The sequence below is a fragment of the Cydia strobilella genome, chromosome 24, assembly GCF_947568885.1.
Source record: "Cydia strobilella chromosome 24, ilCydStro3.1, whole genome shotgun sequence".
NCBI lineage: Eukaryota > Metazoa > Arthropoda > Insecta > Lepidoptera > Tortricidae > Cydia > Cydia strobilella.
Genome location: NC_086064.1, coordinates 2,578,801 through 2,599,068, shown reverse-complemented (window position 1 = coordinate 2,599,068; position 20,268 = coordinate 2,578,801). Strand labels below are relative to the sequence as shown.

At 38.6% G+C, this 20,268-nt stretch overlaps 1 protein-coding gene across 2 annotated transcripts; it reads right to left on the bottom strand.

The window, feature by feature from the left end:
- Positions 1-669: 669 nt before the first annotated feature.
- LOC134752169 (pyridoxal phosphate phosphatase PHOSPHO2-like) lies at positions 670-19,915 on the bottom strand. 2 transcript variants are annotated; one of them, XM_063687779.1, is made up of 4 exons: positions 19,497-19,915; positions 6,840-7,028; positions 3,032-3,250; positions 670-2,181 (listed from the first exon to the last, which is right to left on the bottom strand). In XM_063687779.1, the coding sequence occupies exons 1-4, from the start codon at positions 19,854-19,856 to the stop codon at positions 2,041-2,043; spliced, it is 909 nt and encodes a 302-aa protein (XP_063543849.1). In that variant the 5' UTR covers positions 19,857-19,915; the 3' UTR covers positions 670-2,040. The 2 variants fall into 2 exon arrangements, 1 of the variants encoding a protein (XP_063543849.1); XR_010128738.1 differs by lacking the exons at positions 3,032-3,250; positions 6,840-7,028; positions 19,497-19,915 and adding an exon at positions 2,909-3,022 and having other exon boundaries at positions 1,992-2,181.
- Between the last annotated feature and the right edge of the window lie 353 nt (positions 19,916-20,268).

Genomic DNA, 20,268 nt, shown 5'->3' with positions numbered 1-20,268 from the left:
AACGCGTATGAATTCGCCGCTAGGGGCGCTAGTGTAGATGGTGGTTTTTTCCATAGTTCGAAATGTCAAATGTCACTTGTCACTTCAATGACTGACAGCTGTTCTATAGTCTTTTGGACCACCATCAACAGAGGCGCCGGACTTCCGGTTCGAGCGCCATCTTGATAGTTAGTATAGCATCGTGATTAATTACTTTGTTTTTTGCTCATTAATATTGTTTAAAGTGTAATATCGATAGCTTATTATACAGTAAACTAATGTGGTAGTGTGTAGTGAATGGAGAATTAATTTTGAAGCGCGTTTAACCACCATCTTGGAGTCAACGGCCGGTAGTCCACGTGCTTCTTGTAAAGTCTAGCTATCGATTTACAAGAGCTAACAAATCACCGTACACTGTCTTGTACAACCGTACAATTTTTGTCGTTTTTAAACCTCTTAATACCTTGATACTGGCGAAATAGTCCCACTGGGCTGAAGCCATAATTTTAAAAGAAGAAGAACAGAGGCGCCAACTGTTGGGCAAAAAAACGATAGCCCTCATTAAGGTATAGGTTATTTGAAAAAAATATGAAGTCTGCTTTCTGCAGAATTACGGTAAATTATAATTATAATAAAAATATACAGGATATTTATAATTGAGGTAAGATTGAGGAAAGAAACAACAGTAAGTACGAGGTAGATAACATTTACTTAATCACAACAGCTCATATGAAATGTATACCAGCATTATTAACAAAAATAAATTATATTCGTTCTTTACATTCTAAAATGGACGTTTAAATTAAATAATACTTAATTGAATAATAATAATAAAATTGATTCTTTCAGAATTTATAAAAAGTATGATTTACAAATATATTTTTTTCTATTTCACATTTTGCAACGTCAATGTTGAATATAGTGTTGCCTGTATCCACATTAAAATATTTAATTCCTAGATTGAAATATGGGGCATTTTCTATGAAAAGGGACCTTGTTGTCGATGGCGCTTACGACGCACAGCGTCGCGCGACATTGTATTTATATCGGAGCATCGTTTATAATGGCGTAAGCGCCATCGACAATAAGGTCCCTTTTTATAGGAAATACCACATATGCAGATCTAAAAACAGCGCTGTGTATAAAATTTTCTTTTACAGTGATACAATGATTGTAAAGAAATAAGCAAGACCCGCCTAAGTGCACAATCTAGCCTATGGGCAGTATGTGCGTATGAGACTCCAGACCGGGGATATTGCGGATGCCGATTTTTTTACATCCGCGGATGCGGATGCGGATTTCTAGTCTCACATCCGCGGATGCGGATTCGGACGCGGATGTCGAGATTAGGCACCTAAAAAACGTCAAATACACTAATTTTTATTTAAAGAAAAACGAAACTTTTAGTATTTGAACAAGAATATAGGTGCACCACAATCGCATTACTATACTAAAGTCCAAATAAAACAAAATTTTTCACTTCTTGTCGCTGTCCGTCATAGGCTAAAGTGCTCGATCGACGAATCACAAAAACGAAACGAGATTCCTTTTGGCTAATGACGAAATTACCTAGCACTTACGCCGCCGCTAAGACGTTCCTGTACCTACCTATTCCACATCCGCATCCGCATTAAGCTCCGCATCGATTTTATGCGGATACTGATGCGAATATTCGCAACATGCACTGGCTCTTGAGACACAGGGAAACCTACTTTGATAGCCAGGAACCAATGTTAAGTAATAATTTAAAGTTGCAATAAAGATTATTATTATTATTATTTTAATATTCGCAACATCCCTGCTCCAGACTTTTTTAAATGTCTTCTAACCACATAATTCGCTATTCCTTAAAGGAATTACTAATTACAAGAATATAATTTATATTGACATTGATTAAAGACTCGTTTGACAAAGCCATTATTATATAAGCTATAATTATTAATTCATATTTATAATTGCTCAAAATGGCTTCTTTTATAACGTAATTTTTATTTCTGGAAGAAAGATTACCGAGTTTTCCTGGACGTCATCAGAGCACTATATTTCGTATACTAAACTATCCTAAGCCTGGATTAGTTCCTCCAGGATGGTATCACAGCTGTCCCAAGGCACCACTTTGGCCTTTATGTGGGGGGTCGAAGAGGTGAGGGTTTTCTTTATTAAGTCGTCCAGCGGGTAGCCGCGGCGGGGGAACACGGTTGCCTGTGGACAAAGGAGAATATTAAAATATGAGACAAATGGTGCAGAGCTCCACTAAGTAAGTTGCTTCGAAATTAAACTCCTAAACGCGTGAAAATCGGATTGAATTTCAGACTGAAACACAGAATAAGTAATAGTATTATCATACAGAACGGCCACGCACCGCCCCGCCCCGACTCGAATTACCGCGCCCCGCGACACCAGATTGACGGCCGTTTGCCGGCCGCGCAGTACTATTTTTAAGCAACTCACACTATGACACATGGCGCGTGTGCAGACGTGCCGTTCACACATAGAAACGTAAGTGATTTTATAGCGTGTCCGCCCTGTGACTGAGGGATATTACTCTCAAGATTTAAATGATTTCATCTCAGGTATATGACAAATATCTTTCGGCCAATTTGTACTTTCCGGCAACCGGTAACAATGTCCTTCATCATATTTGAGACACCACCGAGAGCGCAAGTGACTTGCACAAGTTACTTACATGAGCGGGTAAGTTAGTAGCCAGACAATAGTCGTTCATGCCATCTACGGCGTAGCATATAGCCGAGTACTGGTGCCTCGCGCACCACTGGGCGAGCGCAAGTGACTTGCACATGTTACTTACATGAGGCGGCAAGTTAGTCGCAGGACATTAGTTCCTCCCATCGCCGGAGTAGCATATAGACGAGTACTGGTGCCTTGCGCACCACTGGGCGAGTGCAAGTGACTTGCACAAGTTACTTACATGAGCGGGTAAGTTAGTAGCCGGACAATAGTCGTTCCTGCCATCGCCGGCGTAGCATATAGCCGAGTACTGATGCCTTGCGCACCACTGGGCGAGTGCAAGTGACTTGCACAAGTTACTTACATGAGCGGGTAAGTTAGTAGCCGGACAATAATCGTTCCTGCCATCGCCGGCGTAGCATATAGCAGAGTACTGATGCCTTGCGCACCACTGGGCGAGTGCAAGTGACTTGCACAGGTTTGTGGGGCAGCGGGAGCAGACTGTCTGCCGCATACAGGGCTCGATGTACAACCGGCCTTGGTCCCAGAAGGCGCGGTTGGTGATCACAGCCGTTATGCAGTCCTGAAAAAAAATTTTTTTTTCTTAATAATCAGTTACCATCAAAACAGTTAAGGTCAGTATAACCTATAGCATTTTTCAAACAGCATGGGTGCGGTGACAGATGTCATTTCAGTACTATTTTGCGAGATTTTGCATTTGGAGGTTATAAATTTTATTTTATGGAGATGACATCTTTCACAAAACCCATGCTGTTTGAAAAATACTATAATAATATATACAGTTATTTTTAATGAATTGTCATGTCATGCGTCACTTTCGCACTTACATACTTGTTAGAACGTGACAGGCATGATGACAGATAATAAAAAACCGGCCACCTTAGCCCTAAATATGTTCACTTAATAGAAACGTATTGACTTGCATATGCCTTTTAAATGTATTATTAATTTTATAATTGTAATAATAATATGTTCTTCTAATTGTAAATAATTTTTGAATATGACGATGTACAATTACTACAAATAAAATATATTCTATTCTATTCTATTCTATTCTATTCTAAAGATGTTCTTTTAAACTCATGGCAATATGTAGCCAGAAGTTGTGCACGATACCATCATATATAAGCTTTTCTAATTCTTACATTAGTCTTTTGTTTCGGCTCGCGTCAGAGGTAGACGAGTTTTACTATTTTCAGAAAGAAGACCTTATTTCAAAAGTCCATCATCATCATCATATCAGCCTTTTATCGCTCACTGCTGAGCATAGGCACAGGGCGGACACGCTATACATCAAAAAAACAATTGCGTATCTATGTGTGAACGGCACGTCTGCACACGCGCCATGTGTCATAGTGTGAGTTGCTTAAAAATAGTACTGAGCGGCCGGCAAACGGCCGTCAATCTGCTGTCGCGGGGCGAGGTAATTCGAGTCGGGGCGGGGCGGTGCGTGGCCGTTCTGTAAGATATTACTATTGTTTATTCTGTGGCCTCTCTTCTAGTACGCCACTTATCCTTGACTTTACTCAAAAAACTTACAGCGCCCTACGCGTACAATATTATAATGCTCTTAGGATGCTGTTGGGGCTGCCGCGCTATTGCAGCGCTAGTGGTATGTTCGCGGAGGCGCGCACCGACGGCTTCCACGCCATCATGCGCAAGCGGGTGGCGTCGCTGGTGCGGCGCGTGCGCGGCAGCACTAACAGCATCCTTGCCACAGTCGCAGACAGGATAGATGGCGCTTTCTGGGAATACTGGAGTAGCCTACATGTTTATAATAGTTAAAGTATACATTGATTATATACATATATATTGTCACTAACAGTTAAGAGTTAATAGAATAAGTTACTAATATATTATGGAAATTAAATTTCTGAAATAAATAATTATTTAATTTATCCCGCTCCTGAGCCAATCTCACCCAGAAGTGACCCGCAATCTTCCGAATGCTTATTTGATGCTTTAATTTAAGTTAGTTTAGTTTACGAGGAAATTAAAACATTTTGTATAGGGACTGTCAACGTGTTAAGTAACCACTTATAATCAGCCCACACAGTAGGCCTTGTTTGCCACCGACGTGGTAAAAAAACCGGCCAAGTGCGAGTCGGACTCGCCCACCGAGGGTTCCGCACTTTTTAGTACTTGTTGTTATAGCGGCAACAGAAATACATCATCTGTAAAAATTTCAACTGTCTAGCTATCACGGTTCATGAGATCATATAGTAACTTATACTAGAGCGGTACTGTCATAGTAAATTTTGTAACCACAGTAAGTTCACTGCCATCTGTCGACACACTTTAAAACTAAAAATAAATATTTATAAAAATACAATAAAATGTATTTACATATGGATAAATGATTTTTTTATTTGCATTAATTATTTTTATATGATTTTGACCCAAGTTCTTACACTGGTATGCGTTAAAATTATAAATAACAAACGAAACAGTCAACGCCCTCTATACGAGTGTAGGCCAAAACTAGTGGCGCCATCTGATCGAGAATCAAATTTTCGTGATTTTCGAGGCACGTTTTTTCCTTAGACTGTATCCATCTATTACGGAGTTATATCTATCTTTGATGAGATACAGCCTGGTGACAGACAGACAGCGGAGTCTTAGTAATAGGGTCCCGTTTTTAACCTTTTGGGTACGGAACCCTAAAAAGCATGAGCTCAGATAGTAAACATCGACGAAACAAAATGAGCGCTCATACTTAGTAAGCGATTTGTGTGTGACACGTAAGTACTTGCCGCAAAACTAAGTGGCGATTCAGGTCATAATGCCATCTCTTTCACTCTTAGTCGGTCTTAATAAGGGTAAAAGTTAGTTTTGCGGCAAGTATAGTACCTAGACAGTACACACACTATACACACACGACATTAACCTTGTCGTGATCACGCGTTTACTTGCCGTGACGTCACATTGAAACAAACGCTAACTTAATTAGAGTAAGTACGGGAATCGTACAAACAATACTTGACTATTTCTAGTTCTTATGTGTTTGGAATAAGGTCGGTGATTGGTTAGTTTGTAAATGATTGTACCAAGAAACAAAATACGTTCTAAAAAGATGGTCATTTACTTTTATATGGTAAATGTCGTCATATTTAGTGTCACTGTTCATATACAGTGTGCCATTGGACAAACCCTGAAATTCCATGTATCATGTTACTTCACAGGAATGCTCTAACGATAATATTTTTTTAATTAGAACAAAAGTAAAAAAAAAAAACAAGTTATTTCAAATACCTAATCGACAACAAAAAGAAGCAACTGTATTAATCATTGGCATTGTTTTCGACAATTTGTTCGAAAATGTTTGGCAATGATGACGTCTGTCATAGAGTAACTTATACTCATGAAGACTATATAAAGGAGCCAAATCTCTATGAATGAAGTGTCCATCAAAAAACAGTAATTAGGCGGCGCCACCATACACCGAAATACTACCAAAAACAACCTACGTAATTTGGTCGGGTTATTTGTTGCCTTATTATGGTTCATGTTATACTCATGTCCCATAGCCTTACTAGCGCCACCGGAGAGATTAGGAACTATTATTTAAAGCTGAAAGCGGTCACTTTTGCAACAATTCTGCCATAAGAGATTGGCATCCTTTCTGTACCATCCATACTTATACTAGAGCGGTACTGTCATAGTAAATTTTGTAACCCCAGTAAATTCACTGCCATCTGTCGACAAACTTTAAAACTAAAAATGAAGATATATAAAAGTACGATAAAATGTATTTAAATATAGATAAATGATTTTTTTATTTGCATTAATTATTTTTATGATTTTGACCCATGTTCTGTCACTGATATGCGTTAAAATTGTTAAATAACAAACGAAACCGTCATCGCCATCTATACGACAGTTGGCCAAAACTAGTAGCGCCCTCTGAACGAGAATCAAATTTTCTTGATTTCCGAGGCACGTTTTTTCCTTAGACTGTATCCATCTATTACGGAGTTATATCCTTGATTATTGTGACCAATTAAGTCAGTCACACTGACCTAGTAAACGATAAAATGGGTTTCCCGGTGGCAAAACGACAAATCTCGCAAGAGCAGAGAACTAGACGGCCGAAACGAGACGAGGTCTACCAAAACATGAGTCTAAATACACTTAAATTTAAGTTGAATTACCTCTAATTGATGTGTAGACAACCAATGCTGCACGAATACCGTATTAGCATCTGTAAGCAACACTATATGCCAGCCAGCCTTGTGTAAAGCTTTTAACATGTGTATACAACCCGGGGTCGGTTTCATGGAGGCTATCGCGCTGAGGACGTCTGACTCTCGGATGCCGGCGGAGTAGGCGTGCTCGAATACCTGCAACAGAAAATTAACGTTATTCATAATAATAATGTGTACGTCTTTTTTTTTTTTAATTTATTTATTCACTTTAAATATTCATACAACTTTTACCAGTATGCCACTATTGTAAACCTCTTTGGTTTATGTAATAGTTGGCGAGTTCGCGCGGTCCGATCCGCGTTTGCTTAATACTATTAGGTATATAATTATATTATACTATTATATATACCTATATATAAAACTAATCTATACACATCAAATCTCTGCATCTATTTTATACATTACTCTAGACTTAGGTAGTATTTTTTTACGTACGTGTATGAGTGTGTGTGTGTGTGTGTGTGTGTGTGTGTGTGTGTGTGTGTGTGTGTGCGTGCGTGCGTGTGTGTGTGTGTGTGTGTGTGTGTGTGTGTGTGTGTGTGTGTGTGTGTGTAAACTATAGCTCTCGCGACAAATGATGATCACTATGACAATTCCTTCAAATAGCTTTTGGTTGGACTTAACTTAAAAAATACATAATTGAGGAAATGTGTTTTAACCATATTTTATTTTTTAAATATTTTTCAAAAAAGGAAAAGAAAAAAAAATAACTCGAAAATGCTTACAAAATATCAACAGAATACGTATGTTGAGAATTGCAGCCTGTAGAGGAGAACATCCGGACATACGAAAGCTTTTTTTTCCTAAGCTGAAACGGAGACCTTCGCTAACGCTCGGTCAATAAAGATGCAAAAATAAAAATACAATTTACTAACAAAACTTCCGTGACATATTAAATATATTAATGACGGGTACGGGTACGGAGTGAAACATGTCGAGCGTTTTTCGACTTAAAATACGTGAGTGACCCGTTATTAATATCCATACTAATATTATAAATGCGAAAGTCTGTCTGTCTGTCTGTGTGTTCCCTCTTCACGCTTAAACCGCTGAATCGATTTAGATGAAATTTGGCATAGAGATAGGTTGAGTCCCTGAGAAGGACATAGGATAGTTTTTATCCCGAAAATCATCCCTTAAGAAAGTAAAAAGCGGGGTGGAATTGAGATAATTAATGAAGTGCCTGCTAATTTGTGTGCATAATATGCTCAAATTTAGATTGCTATGAGAATTTTTCCAGGCGCTATTCTTACTCTAGCTGCGGTTACTAAGTCCACGCAGACGAAGTCGCGGGCAAAAGCTAGTATTTAATACTGTTCATTTCTGGGTCGATAGCACAGCAATGTACGGCGAATTTTCACTGTGACAATTGTCATGGGCCCGATGACTAAGTGATTTAGGATACATAAGCCCTATAAGGGTTGGGGCTCCGCCATTTTTGTATACCTAAGGTCACAGTAAAAAGGTTAACGGTCAAAGGTTATCTATTAATCCACTCAAAGCTATTTACAAATGTATACAAAGAGTTTTGTTAGTGTGGGCACAGATTAATAAATAGTTACTACGTAACAGATACATCATTCCCATACAAAAGCGAAAATACCTACGCTATAATAGCCTACAAAATCTTAATAATAATACCTGCGGCTCAGGACAAAAAGAAATGTACCATAAGTACGCGCACAAAGAGTCGAGACTGTGTTGTCCGCCGTGCGAGTCACGTGCCAACGCGTCATCGGAAGAATGCGCTAGGGTTGTACTGTACGTATGATGATTATTGTAATAAAACGAATGTTGCGAATCAACCTTATTTTTATTAGTCAATCAAATATTTAAAAACAACACTTATAATACCCGATTAAAAAAACTCCTTTATTTACGATTTACCTACTTATGTTCAATGAAATAAATGGTAACAAAATTCATAAAGATAGATTTAAAATACTACTCACCTTTCTTCGTCTCTCGGCAATTAAAAAAACGACAAATTTTCCTTTGTTTTTGACTTTTACACCCATCTACTGCACAATAATTACGTGGTTTCGGCATTTCGAAGCGTAAGCGCGGGAAACGTGTGGTGCAAGCGCTCAGGCGGCCGTTCGGCGGCCCTCTGTCAGTTGTATCGTCGACGATACGCCGAGCGGTAGGCATATAGCGCGTGGCCTTGAGCGAGTGACGGAGGCCTGGTGTGGGAGGTGGGTGAATCTAAAGGGAATAAATGTATGTAGTGTGTGTGTGTGTGTGTGTGTAAGTGAGGTCGTGTTTTAATTTATCGCCACTCGTTTCGAATTTCCTTTTTTTCCGCACTTGTATCGTAAATAACTAAGGGGCCCACTGACTATCAGTCCGCCGGATGATATCGGCCTGTCAGTTGTTCGGAACTGTCAAATTTTTGTTCTAACTGACCGGCCTATATCGTCCGGCGGACTGATAGTCAGTGGGCCCCTTAAATATCTTATGTATCCTACGATAGACAACCTTTCGCTAGTTCTAGAAATAAAAAGCGACATCTACCGGGAAATTGAGTGAACACAGTAAATCAGGCGTTTTATACAAATACAAATACAAATAGTTTATTATCATAAAAGTTGTTTACATGTGTATCGATAAATCCGTCAGACTCCAAACTAGGCTGAGCCTGTATCTTGGAAGTCTGCGAGAGCGATTGACAATTATGTTCACGTTATTAATGTTATTATACATATCTTAATACTAAAAGTAATTACTACAATACAAGCTAAAGAATACAGAAACTAAACTAAAAGATCTAAACATGATATTCAAGTTTGGGTGTGAGCGTGTGTTTGTGTGGGTGGCGGTGAGTGTGCCAAAAAGGAGTGTGTGCATGTTTGCAGGTTTGTATTATGTGGGTAGGTTAAGCCTTCGTTGTCAGTTTTTCCGTCTCAGCATAAGATAAAGTATTCAACCATCTTGTCACTTTAACTTTGACATTGTGAACCGACAATGATTTTATATCTAGAGCCCTACAAAATTGTTATAGGTGTACGGATGTGCGAAGTCTGGAGACTTTCTGGACAACGCAGACCTAACTGGGGGTAGACGGGCTTTGAAGGTTCTCTTTAGTAGCATCTCCTTATATGACGAAGAGTTAAGTAAAGACACACTCGTAATATATTTATGTGTATATTCGCAGTAGGAAGTCAAATAATTGTGAAGCACGCCATATTTCAGGGAAGAGCTCTGAATATGTGCTGTTACGTTACTATTGCGTCAAGCAATGGTCTAAGTCATTGAAGAAAGGCGGAAAAGGAAGGTCTTTTTACAGGTCACGTGACAACCAAAACTCACTAGTTAAACCAAGGTTGCAGCCATTTTGATAGCCCCGACTGTGCAAGTGTTGTTTTAAACGTCAAACTTATGTAGAATATATGTGCTATCAAAATCGTTGCAGAGTTATCTTGGTCTAACTGTAATTACAAAAAATAATTAACTAAAATCAACCTTGTTTTTAGGGTTCCATACCCAACGGGTAAGAACGGGACCCTATTACTAAGACTCCGCTGTCCGTCTGTCTGTCTGTCACCAGGCTGTATCCCATGAACCGTGATAGCTTAGTAAAAATTTTAACAGATGATGTATTTCTGTTGCCGCTATAACAACAAATACTAAAAAGTACGGAACCCTCGGTGCGCGAGTCCGACTCGCACTTGGCCGGTTTTTTTTGGATTGAATGAACTTTAAAGGACAGTTACAATAGATCACTGCTTGCTCGACGAGGCACTCAAAGGTCCACAAAACCAATAATAATAAACAAAAAAAAAAGTTTAAGAAGTGTAACGCTCTTACGGTAGATGTCGCTAGGGTCCCCTAGACCCATAGGGGAAGTGGGTGAATAGTGGGAAGATTTGCTGACTATGGATGAGGTCTTTGTGGCTCAGTTGGCAGAGCGCTGGAGTATCGATCCAGAGGCCGTGAGTTCAAGTCTCACCCAAGGCAGTAATTTTTCCACATTTAAATTTATTCTAAGCTTAATAATAAACAAAATCCAAATCCAAATTAATTAAAAGCACGTCTAAAAACGCCCCGCTTCCGCTTATTCCTCGTCCCACCCCGACTCCTATTCATTGCCAAGTTTGCTACAAGGCCACGCGTGTTGGGCCACATCCAAGCGTATTCACAATTATGGCTCAACCAGTATAAGCATGCTCTATTATTCCTTATACTTACTATGAAGCTAAGGGGTCATCTTATACTGGCACTTAAGATCTCTATAGTCACCGGCTGCCCGCCAATGTGAATGCAGATCCAAGCGTATTCACACTTATGGCCAACCAGTATAAGCACGCTCTCTTATTCCTTATACTTACTATGAAGCTAAGGGGTCACCTTATACTGGCAATTAAGATCTCTAATCACCGGTTGCCAAAGGCAATCCAGGGCTTTCCTATCGCGAAAACGAAATCACTTGCTATTTTGCAGGTATAGGAATGCTAGAAAAGTCACATGTCCGCTGTCACGTTCGCAACTCCTATCATGTCATGTGCTCCTGGTAGGGAATTCTGTAGCCACTTTTACGTAACCCTCGAAATTACTTGCTTTTTTACAGTGTATACCGAACAGGTAGCAATATCAGTACCCCTAGTGCGTGACGTGTTGCGTTGTCTCATTTTGTATGGGAATTTGAGTTTCCAAAACGTCCCGCTTGGCGCGCTGCTCCGTGTACGTCACGTCATGTCATGGGTTCAGAAATGTCACATGATTCACATGTCGGCGGTCACGTTCTCAACTCCTATTGTGTCATGTCATGTGCTCCTAGGTAAAGACAGCATCAAATAGGTGACGGCAAGTGTCCAAATACATCGGGACATATTTCATTTCTTTAGTGACATAGGTGTGTTGCTATCTATCTGATGCTAACTGTACAGTCGCCATCAGATATATCGGAGCGGCCGAGGTGCTCAATAATATCTGAACACGCATCTAGCGCCTTGACAATAGAGGCCTGTTCAGATATTTGTGAGCACCTTGGCCGCTCCGATATATCTGATGGCGACTGTACCAACCAAAGCCTAGTAAACACTTTATAGGCAGCTATAAGGTACATAGATCCCGGTACTCCGAAAAGTTCAGACTGTCGGAAAAATCAAAAAAATTACTCTTATATCAGCAATACCGTCTTTACCAATAAGGACCCACAGGGCCCCCATCCTCAGGGGGCCCCAAATGACAGACAGTAACAGTATATTTGATTACCCAGCATAATAAATAGAAGATCTTAATAGAAAAATATTAGTTTTTAATACAGTTGCTCAAAAAGTGGTACTTTTTGTGGCTGCGTAGCGTGCGAGAAGCTCAATTTCTCGAACTAGTGCTTTTTACTTTTTAGTTCCAAACTATACTTTCGAAACGCAGTTAAAATTGAATTTAGCTTGAGCAGGTACCAGGGCCTCATGAGTTACTCGGAGGTGTCGTTGACCAACCCGCGCCGGGCCCGCGGCGGCCGCGGCCGGGGCGCGCACGAGTATGAAGGTATCGCGGGCTGCGGCAGCTCAAGTATCGCGGGCTGTATAGGTACTTTTGGTTTTGGTTTGGTTTGGTGGTATGATTCTACTAATGATATATTAATTTATTATTTTTTCGCAATTGTATTAAAAAACGTCGTTTACAACACGTGTGAAATGTCTTTTCACACTAGTTGTAAAATGTACTATTACTTAATTCGCATTCTTTAATATTTTCCAAAGGGGCCCCAAATTCTTGAGTGCCCAAGGGCCCCAGCCCCAGCATAGTTTCAGACGGCCTTGCTAATATGATGGAATAATGGGTGATTCTTAGGATTAGCCGATATTTTGAAGTAGTTGGAATTACCCGAATACTTTAGTCGTATTTCCGTAGCATCAAAGTCGGCACCTATTAATAAAATTTAGCGTCTATTCACGTCATTTCAAGGAATTTGGCGGCAAATAGAAACGGGTAAAAGCGGACATTAAATGCGTAAACACTGGACCAAATGTCGATGAATTGATGCTTTTTAGCCAAAAGGCCAAGAAGCGATTCGATGAATGAGTTTTCTTGGTCAAGGTTCGGTTTCGGCCAAAAAACTGCCTTACCTTTCGGCCTCGCGGAAACTGTATTTTCGGTAGTGTCCGCCTGAAGTTTCGGCGAAACTTCGGCGACCCGCGACCCATTTCTAACAAAAATACCCGCGTATTTACCCGCGGGTAGGTAAATATCGGGTATATACCGGGTAAATAGCCGAGAGCGGGTACCCAAGTAACATTAAGCGCCAAATTTAAGGGATAGAAGAGATTTATATAAGCGCCTATTTACTCTTTAGGTGTTCTTAGTGCTCTAAAAATAGGAGTTTTAGCCAGCTATAACCCCGTTTTAACCCCAGATTGGGCATTTTTTATCACTATAGTTACCCATCTCTAGTTACCGCAAAGATCGGCATAATACATCGGTATAACCGAACCTTCCTTTGCGAAAATCCAGTTTCGGTCGCCTAGAATACATAAATCAGATTGGAAGTGTAATGATGATATATTATTCCACGTGTTAAAGAGATGATACTCGTGACACCTATACATATGTGACGTTTTCAACCAAAAGGTACCACATTGTCGGTTGTCGATAAGGTTGATTTCAAATTGAAGCTACATGGAAATAGCGCCTTATTGACAAGCGACAATAAGTACCCTTTTGGTTGAGGATGGCACATATACCTGTAGAACACTTTTAGCCCCAATTATCTTACTCATGCTAAACTATATAGCCTGAGTCAGTTTTGCGTCGTTTCATCATTATTTATTACCTTAGAGTAACTTATACTAGAGCGGTACTGTCATAGTAAATTTTGTAACCCCAGTAAATTCACTGCCATCTGTCGACACACTTTAAAACTAAAAATGAAGATTTATAAAAATACGATAGAATGTATTTAAAATAATAAATAAATAATATATATAACTCCGTAATAGATGGATACAGTCTAAGGAAAAAACGTGCCTCGAAAATCAAGAAAATTTGATTCTCGATCAGATGGCGCCACTAGTTTTGGCCTACACTCGTATAGAGAGCGTTGACTGTTTCGTTTGTTATTTATAATTTTAACGCATACCAGTGAAAGAACATGGGTCAAAATCATAAAAATAATTAATGCAAATAAAAAAAATCATTTATCCATATTTAAATACATTTTATCGTATTTTTATAAATATTTATTTTTAGTTTTAAAGTGTGTCGACAGATGGCAGTGAATTTACTGGGGTACAAAATTTAATATGACAGTACCGCTCTAGTATAAGTTACTCTATGATAGAAATTACGTCACGCTCGAAACATCTGAGGATATATACCGCAAACGTTTGAAATTTCGTTATCTGCCTCTCTATCTCTCTTGCATATTCATGCGATATAATGGTCGGATCGGATCAAACTCAGTTTTCATGCCAAATGTTACGTCAAGAACGAAGACAGTTTGTTCAAAGTTAGCGTCGAAAATCAAAAACAAATCTATCGTTTCGTTTTTGAATTTGGAACCTTTTATTTTCATTAAAAGTTCAAAATATAATTTTTCACCTCAGCGGCTCGAACAAGCCTACTTTCGTCACTCCAGGGAGTGAAACAAAGTAGATTTTTAATTTAGTAAAGACCATGAAATGCCACTTCATACTTTGATTACTTTTTTTTCTCTACATTATTTTGTGTAATTCGAAATACATGTTTACCTTTAATATGTTCTCACTGCTGAGGTGAAAAATTATGTGTGCAACACGAGAGCAGTTATTTTACATCTCGTGTTTTTGAGTCCCTCGCTACGCTCAAGATTCTAACTTAGAATCACTCGCGCTACGCTCGTGATTCAATTATAGAATATTTCGCTTCCTCGGGACTCAAAATAAACACTCGCAAGAAAAACTAACTTTCCTCTCTTGTTGCACAAATAACTATTGCACATGTACAATGGGGGCTACCGCGTTTAATTTCGACGCTAAGGGCGCTAGTGTAGATGGAGGTTTTTCAAAATGTCAAATGCATAAAAGTTTTGGCGGTTTCAAGCTTTTTTATCGGGAATTTTCACTCCTTATTCATAATTGTAGTGTGGTGTCATAATTTAATTTCATAATTTGGTGTTTTATAAAAAGAGGGCGACAGTGTTCTCTAGGTTTTGCTTTTCCAATACTTCTAACAGCTTTCTTTTGTAAAATAAGTATTGCATTTACGTGAACACTGTGGTTATAATACCTTTGTGTATATTAGAACGTATTGATTTTATAAAAATAAGCATAGAAGAATTTTGAGATCTGTTTTTCCGGACCTACATCTACAGTGGCGCCAACTGGTGAGCATAAAAACGGTAGTCCTCATTAAGGTAGAGAGACCCATGAACATGGAGTTAAATTTCGATGTTCGCGGTAGGGCCCCTGAAAACACGTTGGGAAAGATGGCACAGCGCGAAGAGTCGTTATGGAGTTCGTTTACGGATAACTTTGTGACAAGTATGGAAGTGGTAAACAAATATAATTGTTTACTATGTCCACGAGATCTAGAGAAGGTATATCGACCACTTTTAGCTGTAATTATCTTAGTCATGCCAAAGATAACTCTATGGTCATGCTAAACACAGCACCGCCCGTTTCGCTCAATTAGCCTCATGCATGAAGTTTAAATTTGAACGAAATATGTTTTATTCGGATGTTTGTTACCGTTATATCATGTTACAAATGCATTTCCGTTTTTAAATTACCATTTAATTACTTAAAATTATAAATAAAAAGTACAAAAATTTGCCCGCGAAAAGCTAGTGAGCGAAACGCTCGAAACGCCACGTGACGTCACGCGTTCGACAGATTAGTGTCATTAGTAGCAAACGTCAGTTGGGCCGCCCAACGTGTGACGTCATCACGCTCTGTCGAATTCGCGCCAAAAATTATGAGCGTTTCAACCGCTCAAAAATTTTCAACATTTTAAATATTTTTTAATAAAATAATGTTAAGGTTTACAAAAGTATTTTTATAATTTCCGGTGTTCCAACGATATTAATTATGAATCCAAAAATAAAAATAAATTCATGCATGGAGCTAATTACATCATATCAGTGACGTCATGAGTGATAGATATAGTATAGGTATAGCTAATATCACGTGAAACTTTCAGCGTCAGTCTCACGAACCCTCCGCCAAAATATAGAATGCCGCGAGAACGCAATTAGTCGCTCTATTAGGGTTCCGTACCCAAAGGGTAAAAACGGGACCCTATTACTAAGACTCCGCTGTCCTTCTGTCCGTCCGTCTGTCCGTCTGTCTGTCTGTCACCAGGCTGTATCTCATGAACCGTGATAGCTAGACAGTTGAAATTTTCACAGATGATGTATTTCTGTTGCCGCTATAACAACAAAAACTAAAAACAGAATAATATAAATATTTAAGTGGGGCTCCCATATAACAAACGTGATTTTTTTGCTGTTTTATTCCGTAATGGTACGGAACCCTTCGTGCGCGAGTCCAACTCGCACTTGGCCGGCTTTTTTATTACAATTTCAAGCAACGAAAACTATACGAGTACTGCAGTACGCGTACTGTATTATTTAAAGTTAGTATATGTCTCACAACAATTTTAATGTAGTTTTTTCCGCTAATTATTGTTGCTGACGGTCGGTACTATGGTTTACAAGGAATTTGCTGCGCTAATCACAGCTTCCATTATCCATTAGCCGTTATCATTATCATATCCTTGACTTTCGCTGATAAGGATCATTTTAATGCAAATATTTTCACGGTTATGCTTTGCATATGGTTATTTGACTATTAAAGGAGGATACTGCTAAACTGTTAGATAGAGCGGCATATAGAACCTATAGCAACAATTTACAATTACGGGTTATAAAAAATGCCAAAATGAATAAAAAAATTGTAGCTTCCAAACGGATTAACGTGTATTTTTTTAATCAAAAGTCTTATCTCTGATTTAAACTTTCACGATTGTTGCACATTATATTAAATTAAAATAAATTGTAAAACGGGACTTAATCGCGTATTTAGGTTTTAAGATTTACCTCCGACGTTTCGAGGACGGCGTTGTCCCCGTGGTCTCGGATATAAGACTGGCTGAAGTTGACATCAACATCTACTTTTTTAGGGTTCCGTACCCAAAGGGTAAAAACGGGACCCTATTACTAAGACTCCGCTGTCCGTCTGTCTGTCCGTCTGTCATGAACCGTGATAGCTAGATAGTTGAAATTTTCACAGATGGTGTATTTCTGTTGCCGCTATAACAACAAATACTAAAAACAGAATAAAATTAATATTTAAGGGGGGTTCCCGTACAACAAACGTGATTTTTTTGCCGTTTTTTGCGTAATGGTACGGAACCCTTCGTGCGCGAGTCCGACTCGCACTTGGCCGGTTTTTTATTATATAGCTCTGAACATGTCTGATTTTGTGATAGTAAATTAGCTTAGAATGTTTATCAATAAAGTAGTTTAGTGTACCTATCGGCAAAGACCTCCTCCAACTCAAATACGTGATTAAGTATCGTTTTTAGGGTTCCGTACATCAAAAGGAAAAAACGGAACCCTTATAGGATCACTCGTGCGTCTGTCTGTCCGCCGAAACTACTGGACCAATTAAGTTGAAATTTGGTATACATATATAAGTTTGTGACCCAAAGACGGACAAGTAACGCAAACAAATGAATTTTAAACATGGGGGCCACTTTTGGGGGGTAAATGAGAAAATTTAAAAATAAAGTTTTTCAAACTATATCGTGTTATATATTAAATGAAAGAGCTCATTGTGAGAATCACAAATATATTTTTTTAATAATTTTAGGATAAATAATTTAGAAGTTATTCAAGATAATAGGCAAAAAATGACCATTCCCCCCAACCTTTTATCTCCGAAACTACTGGGTCTAAATTTTGAAAAAAATAAACAAAATAGATCTTTACCTATAGATTACAGGAAAACCTATTAGAAATTGCAGTCAAGCGTGAGTCGGACTTAATTACTTAGTTTTTGATCCGACCCGTCGGGTTTTTTAAAGACATTTCACTCACGTTTTACATAATAAATACATTGTTTAAATTGTGTAATATACGGAACCCTTGGAACGCGAGTCCGACTCGCACTTGGCCGGTTTTTCAATTTAATAAAAGTCTTTTCATGACACTCGCTCAGTAAATGTGGAATTGCACGCAGACTTAGCAGGAACTGAAAAAGCGTTTTCCCTAGGAAGTTATGAAGTTTAGTATTATAATTAACAGTTTTTAGGGTTCCGTACCCAAAGGGTAAAAACGGGACCCTATTATTAAGACTCTGTCTGCCTGTCTGTCTGTCCGTCTGTCACCAGGCCGTATCTCAAGAACCGTGATAGCTAGACAGCTGTAATTTTCACAGATGATGTATTTCTGTTGCCGCTATAACAACAAATACTAAAAACAGAATAACATAAATATTTAAGTGGGGCTCCCATAAAACTAACGTGATTTATTTGCCGTTTTTGAACAAAAGAGAAAAAAGAACGAAAAAATACCGTTTTCGTTCCCATACAAAAAATACTGGTATTAAATTCCTGGGATCCAGAGAGGAAAATGGGGACTATGTTTGTATGGAGAGCCCACTTTCTTATTTTGTATATTGAGTTATATAAAATTATTGTGGTCAAAAGTTTAAGATTCTCAAATGTTAAAGAGCTTTTCCTTGAATTTGATGTCTTTAAAAATTCTAACTATTTCTAATTCAGAGAAGACACTATACACCTAATTGTGTTTGATGTGGTTTCTTTATTATGTGGTTTCGTTATTAATTACAATCCTTTCCATTGTGGGTTTCATTTCATTCTTTGTTCTATAAATCAATAAAATAATTAACTAAGGATAAACGCTATGCCCAGCGCTTGAGCTTGACCGCTTGCGATCTAGCGAGGAAATGCTGCCAGCATCCTCAGCACCATGCCACGGGGGCCCATTTAAGATTTAGATTGTTAGTTTTATAGTAGTTTTAGTTTAGTTAATAGTTGTTTATTTATAAAATAAATAAATTATAGGATAAACTGGTAAATATTTTCTGTTATTTTTAATGTGAAATCCAACTTCCTCCTTTTTACAAGCTTTTATTAACTTGCAATGTACCTATGTATGTATCTATGTGTGTACTTATGTAAGTATGTACGGATCAAATCTTGCAAGTTAAATTTGACCCTCTTCCCAACTTCCAATGAAGCTGAAAATTTGCATACATATGTAAGTCGGGTGACAATGCAATATTATGGTACCATCAAGCTGATCTGATGATGGAGACAGGAGGTGGCCATAGGAACTCTGTGATAAAACAACAAAGCCTAATTGTGTTTGGGGTTTTTAGAATTGTCTCGATGAGTATTAGTTGCCTGTGGAAAGAAAAGTACAGTCAGCGATAAAAGCTTGTACCTAAAATATTTTTTTTTCCAAAAACTTATTTAGTTTGTTTAAATGGAATAGCTTAATAAATAACCTCATATGAAACATTAGCTGTGTCATAAAGGCTATATGTCATAATGTGTAGACATTATAGACATACCACAAGAGAATTTTCCATGAAAAGCTTAATTAAGAAAATAGACAGTGAACAAAGTTTCTCAATAAAAAAATATTTCACTTACATCGCTCATGTACGGCGTCCAATCGCGATTTTCAGACTCCCATTCTGGCGGAGGCTGTTTTTCCCTTAATTTCTCTATCACAACGGCATCTGAGTCGTTATCGACTATAGTACGATCGAAATCAAACACTGCGAGGGAGGCCATTTTGTGACGTACACACAACACGGTGGTCGCGTGGAGACTGCGGCGGGGCTCCTGGGCCGGTTTTATATAAGGCGCGCGCAGCTTTTCACGCCATGGCCCTTTGCAAATTGTCCTTTTTTGGGCCAGGATTTGTAATGTTTTAGGAGTTTCAGCTAAGGAACTTAAGCAGAATTGTATTTTATGTCGTAAACTCCATATTTTATTATGGTTGTTCATGTATTTTTAGTAAAACATTTGAAAAAATTGAAAACATTGTATCCAGTTTGACATTACTGTCCTGTCAATGTCAAAACCAGCTGCTTAGAGGCGTTTGGTTAGGGTTGGTTAGGGTATGCGCGCACGAGCAAAGAGACAAATAAATCGCCTGGCAACTAAGTTGCTCGTGATGCGCGCACGAGAGCGACTTTCGTGTCCGCAACTATAGTGAGTCAAGCATTATATTCTTTGGTCTGGGCTCAGTCTAGCTAATCAGCGAAATCGACTCCACACTCGCGTTCGCGGCTTCGCGCCGCGTAGGTTTTAAAGAAGCGTGTCCTTAATTTTTACTTTTCTTTTAACAGAGCCTTAGTAGAAGCTGAAAGTAAATAATCAGTTAGTTATAATTTCTTTGTAGAATCAAAAAGGAATG